General features: G+C 40.4%; 1 protein-coding gene across 2 annotated transcripts in view; it reads right to left on the bottom strand.

The window, feature by feature from the left end:
* Positions 1-11,176, bottom strand: part of ACP3 (acid phosphatase 3) — a 37,727-nt gene extending 26,551 nt beyond the window's left edge. For both annotated transcript variants that reach the window (XM_068547311.1, XM_068547312.1), the window contains exon 1: positions 11,041-11,176. In XM_068547311.1, the coding sequence (XP_068403412.1) occupies positions 11,041-11,160 (120 nt within the window). In that variant the 5' untranslated portion in view covers positions 11,161-11,176. The remainder of the gene's footprint in view (positions 1-11,040) is intronic.
* Positions 11,177-13,222: the final 2,046 nt, after the last annotated feature.

Here is a 13,222-nt window from a genome sequence, read left to right as displayed (position 1 = left end):
GAATTCTTTTTCTGGAAGGTTGCCTATCTCCACTTCATTTAATTGTTTTTCTGGGGTTTTTTCTTGTTCCTTCATCTGGTACATAGCCCTCTGCCTTTTCATCTTGTCTATCTTTCTGTACTGTGGTTTTTGGTCCACAGGCTGCAGGATTGTAGTTTTTCTTGCTTCTGCTGTCTGCCCTCTGGTGGTTGAGGCTATCTAAGCAACATTGTGCTTTTTTGATTGCACATTTTACTCTTTGGGGAGAGTCGTCTATACTTTTGCAACCTTGGTTCTTTGATTCTACTATGCTTTCTGAATAGAATACCAAACCAAACACAAAGCTATTTTATAAGCAAAAGATAAGGAAAGAAAAACTCAATAAATACAAGATGAAGTCTGCACTGATGTCAGCAAATATTTTTAATACAGAGGAGGGCTGCATAACGACTCGAATTCTCTGAAATTTCCTGCACTTGTCACTCTTATTACCTGGCTAGAGTGCTCCATTGGAAAGAAAGCCAAGAGCTTACTCTTTTTAAATCCTGTAAAATAGTGCAGCAGACACAGAAGTGTCCCTAGAACGATCTCAGACTTCAGTCATCTTTGAGATGGGATTCCAGGAAAATGAGGGAGGCTTCTAAAACTTGGAATGGTGTCTCTGGTGTCTGAATAAAACTTATCTTTTGGCCCCCTGAACTGGTGAGAAATTGAAATCTCAGTAGAATAGGCTATGGCAAACAGAGGGACAATGGTGTGGTGAATCTTAAGAAACTATTTTGGTCAGGTAAGGAATTATTGTCATGAATGGTCACCTCATGGCTGGAAGAAAGGCTGCATACTCTCTGATGAGCATCTACAGTTACTAGCCACTAGGGGTGACTTGATCAGAAATTGTCAAGGCTAATCATTAGTGCTTCTCTTTCTACAATCAAAACACTTTTTACACTTTTCGGATCCCAGATCTGAGTAACTAAAGTTATTAATGGTTTCATTGAATTATAAACCTCACATCATTTAGTTTCCAGGGTTTCTCAACCTCAGCACTGTTGACATTTTGGCTGTGGGGGGCTATCCTGTGCATTGTAGGATGTTTAGCCGCGTCCCAGGCCCTTGCCCCCTAGATGCCAGTAACATTGCCCAGTTGTGACAATCGAAAAGTCTCCAGACATTGCCAAATGTCCCATATGGGGCAAAACTACCCCTAGTTGAGAGCCACTGAGTTAGCCAAAGAGAAGTTGGATGAGAGGCATTGTAGTAAAATAATTTACAACACTTCCTACCAGCCTATAACCACAATAACCCCTCAATACTTTTTGAAGGCTTGCTTTGTCCTAGAAGCTGTGCTAAGTGCTTCTCATACATTTAATCCTCTTATCAATTATACAAAGCAGTTACTATCATTATCTTCATTTCACAAGCCAGGAAACTGACTTTAGTTAAGTGACCTGCCCAAGGTCACACAGTGTGTAAGTGGTAGAGCAGAGGTGCAAATACAGGCTGTGTGAGTCCAACACCAGCTTCTGAACCCATGCAGAGGCTCGCTTCTCTCTGCTCAAACATACCCCTCAGTGTCCCACCAGTGGACAATCTGGGATCTGGGGCTTTTTTATAAACTGAGATTGGAAGCTGTGTGTGTGTGTGTGTGGCAGGGGGAGGGTTATGTTGCATCAGAGGAAACCAAAACCTTGATGTAAGAAACATCCCCAAACATTATTTAAAAGATAAAACTGAGGTTATGCAACTAAATGACAGCATGGCCTGGGGAGAAAAACAAGTGCCGTCCCCTTAGAGGAATGTTTTAAAGAGCAGAGCTGGAACAAAACCATGGGACATGGGCAAACTTTCCTGCTCTGTTTTTACAGGTCAGGAATAATTGTACTTCCCTACATTTCCATAGGTTTTCAGGGCTTCTGAGGTAGTGGCTCAAACATGCTATGAACTCTATGGAAGGGGTGTTCCACAGAAACACTTAATAAACCATCTCCCACCTCCAGTGCTAGAAATCAAAATGTGTTTGTGTGTGCTCACGCGCCTGTGCCTTCAAACACACGTAGGTAGCATTCTTGAGCTTCTGAAATCTCTCCAGTTTAGCTGGAGCCTTTGGACTATGCCCAGGCATTTTTTTAAGTCTGTGCAGGGCAATCTTCTTAACTGCTTTCCTGCCATATTTATAACCTCTGTTCTCAGTCCAGCAATCCCACTCCAACAAATCCTTTAGAAATCTAAGACTATATTATTAGCAGTAGGACTATTTGCAGTACTGGTGGTAATTGCAAAAGGAAGACATCCAAGATAATAACAACCACTTATGTCTGTGCTACCCTCCATGGTTTTGTACAACCTGCCATCTCTTTTAATTCTTACAACTCTGTGAGGACAGGTCAGCACTATTGCTACACTGAAAAAATAAGGAAACTGAGGCTCAAAGAGATGGAGTTAGCCATGCAGATCTCCTGCTTCCCATGATTGCTAGCCCATTGTTTTCCCCACCACATCACATTCACTTCACCCTTTTAAATCACAGGTAACTTTTTAGAAAGAACGACGGTTTGGTACCCATGTGACTGATCCCGCTCCATCGAGCCTGCTAACCAGATTTGGTGCACTGTGTAGGATGTGGAGGCCCTGATGACTGGAGGACATGATGTCCAGTCCCCCTTCCCTGGCAACAGTCAAGTGCTCTTTTTAAAATGTCAATCAGAATAGTCTCTTGATTGCTTAGAACTCTCTAATGTCCTCTCATTCTATTACATTTTTTTTTTTTTGCAGAAAATTAGAAAGATATAAAAAAATAGAGATTTTTATAATGAGCCCCTGTGAGTTCACCATTTGCTCCAAAAATGATCAACTCATGTGTGGCCAGTCTTGTTTAATTTATTCCCCCTCACTGTCAGACATTATATCATTTCCCATTACTCTTTGCATAAAATCCAAAGTCCTTACAATGGCTCACTAGACCCTACCCGATATAGCCCTGCCCACCGCCATGTTCTCCCCTTACATTCTTTTTTTTTTTTTTTAACTTTTGAGTTTATTTATTTATTTATTTATGGCTGTGTTGGGTCTTCGTTTCTGTGCGAGGGCCCTCTCCAGTTGTGGCAAGTGGGGGCCACTCTTCATCGCGGTGCGTGGGCCTCTCACCATCGCGGCCTCTCCCGCTGCGGAGCACAGGCTCCAGACGCGCAGGCTCAGCAACTGAGGCTCACGGGCCCAGCCGCTCCGCGTCACGCGGGATTCTACCAGACCAGGGCTCGAACCCGCGTCCCCTGCACTGGCAGGCAGACTCTCAACCACTGCGCCACCAGGGAAGCCCCCCTTACATTCTTGCTAAGCACACTTAACCAAAGGACCCTCTGCTGTTCTATCCAATACATCGTGTGTTCCAGCCTCAGGGCCTTCATGTTCAATATGCCTGGGATGTCCTGCTTCTGCATCTCCTGGCACTTTCACTCGGTCACTGAATTCAGGTTTGTCCTGAAAAGGCAACCTCTGCAGAGAGGCCTCTCTTGACCACCTAGTATCAAGTAATGCCTGCTCCATCTCTTTCTCATCACGTGGTTTCATTTTTTCCTTGATATTTTCTTGTTTTTTTAAAATTGTGTGTGTGCATGTGTTTTTAAGTATCTGGCTTCCTCTCCCCGTAAACTTCTTGAAAGCAGAATCTTTGCTGTCATGGACACTGCTTTATCCCCAAAACAGTGTCAGACACAGAGTAAGTACACACACAATGTGCTTTGTTTTAATGAATGAATGAATCTTGGGTTGGGTCCAGCTACCTCTAGGTACATAATGGCTTTCTTTCCAATCTTCTCATTTCACAAGGGCTTTGAGTTTTCATCCCTACTTATTATCAAGGTGTGCTGTGTGTGCTCTTTTTTTCCTCCTTTATTTCACTCTCTTTTTTTTTTTTTAGAAATTCACGTTCTTTTATTTATTTATTTATTTATGACTGTGTTGAGTCTTCGTTTCTGTGCGAGGGCTTTCTCTAGTTGCGGCAAGTGGGGACCACTCTTCATCGCGGTGCGCGGGCCTCTCACCATCGTGGCCCCTCTTGCTGCGGAGCACAGGCTCCAGACGCGCAGGCTCAGTAATTGTGGCTCACGGGCCCAGTTGCTCCGTGGCATGTGGGATCTTCCCAGACCAGGGCGCGAACCCGTGTCCCCTGCATTGGCAGGCAGATTCTCAACCACTGCGCCACCAGGGAAGCCCTCACTCTCTTATCTTTCCTCTTATGCCCTGCATTTGTGACTTTGCTTCTAGAACAATGAGTCTGCCCCTAGATTAGATGGGAGTCCAATAAACCATCATGTCATCCTTCCAGGTTTGGAATTCAAGACACATCACACAACTTTGGGATGATTCTGGAAATTCTAAAAGGGACCTTTGCTCGTGTCATTAAACTCCACTCCTTATTTTGTTAGGTATGCTTATGAAAAATCTCTTGATGCACTAAACCTTGCCATGAATCAAAGTTTATTTTATTTTCTTCTTTTAGGAACTGAGAAATAACTCTGTTAGTAAAGAGAATTAAAAAGTGAAAGAGTTCGGGTAGAAATGAATGAGTCAAGTAAATGAATGCCACTTCAGAGGTAAGAAGGGAAGCCGACTAGCTGTGAAAGGACTCAGGGTAGGAATATGCCCTGCACTCACCATGAGGAAGGCCGAAAGGCCTGGCATGCTAATGAGAGGTATCCAGGGCATAGGAGAATACAGAGGCCTACAGGAGAGGGCAGGGATGAAACTATGTGTTATATTGAGTGGAACTGCATGACGTCTCAGAAAAGCTCTGGGCTTGAGTCGGTTAGACCTGAGTTCAACACCTTGCCAGATGATCCTGGGAAAACGATTTAACTTAAACTTTTGCATGTCTCGATTTCCCTCGCTGTAAAATGAGAAAACCACTGTTTCCTATGCAGGAGGATCATGAGAATTAAATGTGTAATATATGCAAAGCCATCATCATAGTACTGAACACATAGGATGCACTCAGTACATGAGATTTGTTATTATGTGTGTTACTATTATTTTGGTTGTTGTTTTTATAAATATTATTCAGGCCTTAACTTAGCTACTTGCTGTATGCCTTTCCTGCTGGCAACAGTGGGCAGCATATTAGGGCAAATAAGAACTACCAGTTGAGCAAAGGGAAATATTTCTCCTTCAGGAAATATTTCTATTAATTTCTAATCATCTCTCCCCCACTTTTATTTCCCTGACTGAAAAGAAAAACTAATTCTTCCTTTGGATTTAGGGAACTTTGAAAGCTTTCAAGAGCCCATGGTGGCAAGCTGGCTGACTGAAATGACATGAGCCCAATATAATGTCCCTGATCTGTTCACCACATTGAAAGTTTGCAAAATGCATTAGCATAAAAGTGGGAGAACCCTGTGTAAGTAAACTGAAGTGACCCCCTACTTGTCCCAGCACCAACCCTCAGTGCACAGTGGTCTGTCCAGCAAATGTCTCTGAAAGACCTGTAGGTCCCCATGGATGGCTTCGCTGCTCTTTGGCCCTGGCGATTAGGGAGCCACAGTGCAGGGGAGAGAGATTGAAGGGCTGTTTGTGAACTGAGGCAAGAACCCTGGTTTTTGGTTTCCAGGGGAGAGTTTTATCTGGTACGTCTTTTATAAGCCAGTCCACAAGTTGGAGATGTGCCACCAGAGAGTTACAGCACCCAGTATACCACAGCTCCTTTCCATTACTGTTATGTAATAACAAGACAATGTCACATGCCTTACTGGGTCATTTGGAAGATTCAAAATACAAAATGTAAAGAGCCTGGCATCTAGTGGATGCTTACAGTATGGTAGCTGTAACTGTAATTCTTATTTTAATAGAAGTGAAAAAGAGGTTTATAGGACTTGAGAAGTTTCTGTCTGTGTTCAAAGGTACTGTTCAAACAACAATGAAGATGAAGGCAAATAAAAGGGCAATCAGTAATCTATTCTAGCCAAAAGTTAAGAAGTACCAGTAAATCAGCCGATTAGTAAGTCAAACAATGGTTGAAATGAGTAAAATCTGTTTAACTTCTTGTCACGTTTCAAATATATATATTTTTCCAGTTTTTATTGTGCCAGGGGCCCAAAGCTGGGAAGAAAACTGATCAATTTTAAACGAAAAAAGACATGAAAATACTTCATCCTTTGAGAATAAAAGAAATAAACAGAAAAAAATTGACATTTTAATTAACTGGTTATGTGAACATTATAAAAGATACACAAGATAATTGTGTGACTGTTTATAGTCAACACAACACAATGGTTACAATGTTTTAGGCATTTACCAGATAGGCTTCTAAGTACTTTTGTGTATTAAATCAGTTAAGCCTCACAATAACTCCATGAAGCACTATTATCCCCATTTTTACTGATGAGGAAACTGAGACACAGGTAGGTTAAGTTACTCATCCAAAGTCACACAGCTTGGAAAAGGTTGAGCTGGTATTCAAACCCCGGTGGCCTGATTCATAAGCCTGTACTTTTAACCACTGTGCTGTATGGTATTGTGTAATACATAATATTATAAATTTCTTTGATGTTTATATCCCTCATTTCGTTTCTTCTTCTTCTTTTTCTTTTTATTTATTTTTTTGCTGGCGTCGCGTGCCTTGTGGGATCCTAGTTCCTCAACCAGGGATTGAACCCTAGGGCCCCAGCAGAGAAAGTACTGAGTACGAACCACTGGACCGCCAGGGAATTCCCTCTCATATTTTTTTTTAAGAAGTTCAAATGTTTAATGCCTTTCACGTACCCTATCTCATGGCTTCATCATTTTTCCAACAACCAAAATTAGAAAACAGGGTCATTTTGACTTCTTTCTCTTCCTTAATATCCACAGTCAATCCACAGGGATTCTTCTGCCCTCACAATTTTTAAAAGAAACTCTTTTTTTTTTTTTTCCAATTCTACTGCTTTCTGATCCAACTCAGGTCTTCACTGTGCTTTTCCTGACCTGTGGTATTATCCACTCTCTATTCTCCCTTCCAGCTTCTCCCCTCCTCAAGCCGTACTTACACACAGATGTGTGTCTCCCCCAAGACAAAAATACATTAGAATTCACAGGTGAGGGAGACTTGAGTACAAACAAGGTAAGCTGTTAGCCTGTGGTTCTAGAGGACATGATATCTAATACCTTGTTTTCTTTGCTGAAAAATAATGAAGGATCATGTAGAACCTTAAGGACATTAAGTAAAATAAGCCAGTCACAAAAAGACAAGTACTGTATGATTCCACTTACACAAGGTATGTGAAGTAGTCAAATTCATAGAGTCAGGAAGTAGAATGGTGATTGTGGGGGCTGAGGGGGAGGAGGCTGGGGTATTGCTGTTTAATAGTTACGAAGTTCCAGTTTTGCAAGATGAAGGGAATTCTGGAGATGGATAGTTTTAATGGTAACACAACAATGTGAATACACCTAATGCAATTGAACTGTACACTTAAAATGGTTAAAGTGGAAAATTTTATGTCCTGCGTATTTTACCACAATTTAAAAAATGAATAATTAAGGCTTACCTAGATTTTATCCAAAAAGTTGGAAAGTTTCTGTTTTAGACTGGTGACTAACAGCAGCACCTTACATTTGTATCATGGTTCACACTTACATAAGTATATCATGCCATTTGAAACTAAAGACAACTTTGTGAAATAGAAATTATAGTTATGATCATTATCCCCAACTTTAAGTTTAGGAAATTTGAGGCTCAGATGGATTAAGTGACCTGTTCTCAGTCCTACACCTGGTAAATGATGCTAGAACTTGAATTAATGAAAGTTCAATATTTTCCTAGGTATGGCTTTGAACTTTTATTTTAGCACATAACATTAGAAAACTGGTAACAGTATTAGACTGCCAGCCTGAGCAGTAAATTGTCAATCTTTTGCTTTCCTAGGAGGATTGAGGAAGAACCCAGAAGGTCTGCCATCCCTGGAAGTGTGTGGTGGCCAGAACCATTTGAGTTTACCTAACCACAGTATGGAAGTTACCCATCCCAGTATAGAGATGATGTGCTGAAGATTTGGAGGCTATTTCCATCAAGGCTATTCTATTACTTGAGCAGAAATTTTGCATGGTTAACCACGAAGAATGAGACTTTGTGACTTATCATCCCTTTCTTTGTAAAACCCAGGTAGAATGAGAAGGAATTTTTCTCTTTGAGATCACCTGAACTTGTGGTTTTTCCTGGCTTAGGGGAGAGAGAATGCTTTAAAATGGCATTTCCCTATTTATGGATGGAATAATGATGTATGGGATTACTTTTTAAAAGTCCATTAGGAGTGCATCAGCATATAGATGAAACAAGGTTGGCCATGAGTGATAATTACTGAACCTGGTTGATGGGTACCTTGAGACTCACCATACTTATTATTCTCTTTATAAATTATAAAACAGCAATTCTCTAAGGGTTTTCTATGAGACATTATGGAAAAAAAGAGGAGGTGTGTTCTGTAGTCAAAATTTAGGAAATATAATTTACTAGATCCTTTCCTTGAAAGCCACAGTACATATTAGAATATTAAAGACTGAAAAGTTCTGCATTTAAGAGACCTTTAAAAACATTTTAACCCACGTTTTCTTCTCCAATCTGATCTGACTATTGAAACACCTGTTAACTTGTCAAACTAGCATTCCAATGGATGTACATTGGTGAACCTGTTTCAAAAGAGCATGTGGTGACTCTGTTCATGAGAGAGAAAAAGAACTGGACAGTTTCCTGCTCTTTCTGCCAAGAACAGTTTTTCAGAACCGGGGAAGATTTGTTTTTTTTTTTGTATCACAGTAGAAAAACAAGGAAACCACTTGCTGACTATGAGTGAAACCAATACACTGGATGGAGAAGCCTCAGCTTCATGTGCTGGGTTAGGCACACACAGCAGGAACAGAATGTGTCTAGTGATTAAGGGCAGGCTTCTGGGATCATACAGCCTGGGTTCAAATCCTAGCTGTGTGACCATGAGCAAGTTGCTTAATCTCTTTGTGCCTCAATTCCTTCATCTATAAAACAGGGTTAATAGGGTTAATAAGGTTTTTACAAAAACATTATAGAATGGTTTCCAGATTTAGCAAACAAAAATGCAGCATGCCCAAATATTGCATGGAAACATATGCATACTAAAAAATTATTTGCTGTTTATCTGAAGTTCAAATTTAATTGGGTATCCTGTGTTTTCTGGTAACCCTATTTTATAGGGTTGTTGGGAGGATAATGTAACATAATCCATTGAAATTTCAGAACAGTGCCTGGCACATAGTAAGCATTTAATTAACTATTTGTTATTGTCATTAATATTATCACTTTAATCAGAGGTACCTTTCTTTTATTCTTGTTCTCCTAATAATTTTCTAGGGAATTTCCTGGGTATATAATTGAACCATTTATAGTCAGATATTCTCTGTAATCAGTAAAAAGAAGACAGTGGTATCTTCCGGCAAAGAAAGATGTATTAAGTTGCCCTTAATCTACCACTAATGGAAGAAAGTTGAGGTAGGAAAAATTGTTAACATTAGTCATGTGTGGTAATTGTTAAATTTTTTAGTTCCTAGAGAGTTACCTTTGTAAGGTATTTCTTAGGTATTAACTTAGTATTAACTTGTAGTCCCTGAACACATGCTAACTGAGAGTGGAGAGGGAGAAAGGAAACCCACAACAGTTTGGTAGCCAAGGGAAGTCAGCCTGAGCTGTTGTAAAACATGGAGGAGAGAATGGACCAGATGCAGTTAGCTGAGAGTTCACTGTACTATCCCAAAGAGGATTACCCCTCAACCAGCTTGTCATGGTGTTGACAGTACAATTCCTGCAGAGTCCCTACACTTGCTTAATGCACATGTTTGCAAGGAACACACTGATATAAGTAAAAGTCTAACTCACATGGATTTCCCTATATAAAGTACACAGTGTTCTACAGCTTTTTTTTTTTTTTTTAACACAGAAGTCTGACAGCTGGTGAATCATTCATAAATAAATTGATGATATATTTCTCTGGTCTCTCTCTCTCTCTCATTGTTGGCTCATGACCTAGTAAAGATTTATTGGACTAAAAATCATGATTTGCATAAACATATGGTTATGAAATTTTTCTTTAGAAGGTAAAGAAAGGAGTCTGAGTACAGCAAGCTGAGAAAAATAAGAACTTCATGTTTAATTTTTAAGTAAAAGTTGACTTTCCTTGAAATTATAAAAATAAATTTTGGATATTCTTTCAGAAAGAAAATGTACTTATCAGCATACTTTCACTCTATCAAATGAAAAAATGTGATGAAGAAAAAGAGATCAAGAAAGCCTGCAAATTGCAAGGAGAGGGTCAGAGGCAGAGACAGACAGCGAGTGAAACAGAAAAAAGAGAAATAGAGAAACAGAGAGAATCAAAGACCATGACAGAAAGTGAGAGATATAAAGGAATTAATTCCAAGACAGTTAGTAAAGTAGTAAATCCCCTTTACTTTGCAAACTCTCTCCCTATCTATTTTTTAAGGCGATGCTAACAGTATATTTTCCTTCCTTGACAATATACAGTAGCTGCCCCATCCCCCCTTTCCTAACTTGTCACACATACCATGGGTGGGGGAAAACATGATTTTAATGGTCAACCAAATCTATGTTTCAGGAAGTCATCCTACAACTCGAGTTTAGTTTTACTTTTATGCTTCAAAGACTGCTTATAAATATATCAGGAAAAAGGGAAGGGGCTACTTAATTCAGAAAATGACGGTTTTTTGGCTTGGCAACAAATAATCATTAAATTGAATGAAGCCAGTTTAGATTCTGGTGCTAAACAGACCTAGAGGAGGTGTCTCCTGGCCTCGAGTAGCTGTCAAAAGGAATCTACATTCAAGGCAGTTGTAAAGTAAGTGAATAGGTAAATAACATTGGCGAAGTAAAAACCAAACCAAACAGGCTTTTGTCAGGACATGTTCGCTCTTCATTATGAGGAACTTGCAAAACTTGCTTTCTGAGTTTGGTCTTCAGGAGACTACATTAGGGTAAAATGAAACCTGACACTTGGTTTTCAGCCCCTGCTGGTAACAATTTTAAGGGAAAAGCAATGAGGAAAGTCTACTCACCAATGTCACAAACCTCAGCTCCTTGGCTCCCACACCTCGGTCCAGCCAGAAGGAAAGCAGAAGCAGGAGGCTAAGGCGAAGGCTTGCTGCCTTGGCCACAAGGAGGGTGGCAGCTCTCATGCTGGGGTGAGCTGCTTCTGGCTGGAGTTGGGACGTGCTGCTTCCAGGGCAAAAGCATTAGAGGGGAAGCTATTTAACCAAGGGATTGAAAGGGAAGTGGGAGGAGCCAAGCCTCGTGAATAGTAAAATCTCCAGGTGGCTTGGGGTGGGGTTTGACCTGTGTCTGGTCAGATCATTTTTGGGCTGGGTGTTAGAGCTTATGGTCTTCTGGATTAAATTAGAAGGCCCAGAAAGGGGACAGCTGTTGCTCAAGGTCACAGAGCACATTACTAGATATTTCTTTTTTAGTTTATCTTTATCCTTTGTTTAGATGGGGTGTGATACAATGTTTATTTTGTGGCTGTCACTTGGCAAAGGGATAGACCCTAACTTTGGAAACCTCAGGCCAGTGATTCCTAATTTTTTTGGCAATCCAGAATTATAGGGAGAGAAGTATGAAAGGAACTGCAGATACCAACATATTTTGGGTGTATTCTCCAGGCCAAACATGGCTGCCTTTTCTAAAACTCTCATGTAGCCTATTTTTAAGTAGAAGAGCAACTTTATTTTGAGTATTTTTAGTCACACTTTAAGATATTTGGGGCTCATCTGAGGTATCTCAAAATTAGGATTAGAATTACTTTACCTAACCTGACACAGTTTACAAACAACAACAACCACACACTAACCTATAGCTCTGTACTATTAGTCACCAACTCTGGCCGGGAGTCTTACAGTCTGGGCAAGTCACACCCTTATTTCTCCAGCTGTGATCTAATCAAGGATGCTACAAAAGAGGATAATCCGGACTGAGGGAATTTAGATTTCCATTTTTCCCTACCTGTCAGCCCCATATAGGCTAAAACAGGATTTTTTGTGCAAAGCTGCCTGTCGGGATGCTCCCACCTCATCAGAGGAGGGAACAACCCATTCTCTGGTACGTTGCACTTGGGAGACCTCTGTTGTTATGTGATCACAGGGTGCCCTAGAATGTGGTACATGGGAGAGCTGTTGCTTTTTCGAGTGTGGGGAAATATGTGTGGAGAAGGAATGCATGTATGGTTGGGGTTTGACATTTAAGGGGACTTGTGACTCTCTCTTTAACATCACATTCTCCACCTGCCAGTCCCCACTGTCATTTTTAATGGGTGAGATATTGAGGAGATGAGTGCAGGGAAAAGGGGATGAAAACTAAGAGGTTGTCCAAGGCAGAGATGAAGTCACCACTTGGATTCCTGTTACATGTACCAGGCAACCTGAGAAAGGAAGCTCCAACACCTACTTACCATCCACAAAGGCTTAGTTCTGAACCATGTGCTTTAAATTGTGTCAGATACTTGATTCTGTGCAATGTCTTATTTTCTCAAGAATCAGCCGGCTCCTTGTTCTCCTATTTTCTTCCTTGTCTCACCCTTCGATTGATACCTGGCACTATTCTGGCTATAGCTTTAGTGCTTCCTGATAATGGCTCTAACCTATCTGTGCCATCTTGTGCTAGGTTGGATAAACCCTACTTCTGACCCAGACCCTACTTTTTCTGTGTCACCTCTTCTGGACTTCTTTTAGCCTTCCAAGTAAGAACAACAATAACGGCAACAGCTTTTTATAGAGAGAACCAGAAAAAGGTTACTTGAATTGAATATATCTCAACTCAAACTTAAGTCAAGTTGGAATAAGTGAATGGCTTTTACTTCTACTCTATTTCAGTCATCATCCTAACTTCTACTTTGATCAACAAATTATAAAGGGAGCCAGAGATCATAAATGTAGTTCTGAATACCATGAAGTTGAGTCTGAAAAGTCCTCTAAATTCAGATGGATCTCATTTTAGAATCTTCTTTGGTCTCTTGAACCTTGAACTCATAAGGCCTTTGTAAAGACCTAAAATGTCATCTGGAATAAATATATGAATATGATATTATGGAAAGTGAGACTTGAAAAAATAGTGGGGTGTCTTTATTGACATCCCAATGAACATGGTAATCATTTTAGTGTCAATAAGTAGCAGAACTTACTAGCGAAATCACTTTTGTTCCTTGTGGTACTTCTTTCATCATATGTAAAGTGTTCAACCTCTAATTGG

Source organism: Eschrichtius robustus, chromosome 6, assembly GCF_028021215.1.
Source record: "Eschrichtius robustus isolate mEscRob2 chromosome 6, mEscRob2.pri, whole genome shotgun sequence".
In the NCBI taxonomy this organism is placed as follows: domain Eukaryota; kingdom Metazoa; phylum Chordata; class Mammalia; order Artiodactyla; family Eschrichtiidae; genus Eschrichtius; species Eschrichtius robustus.
This window is presented reverse-complemented; position numbering and strand designations above follow the sequence as displayed.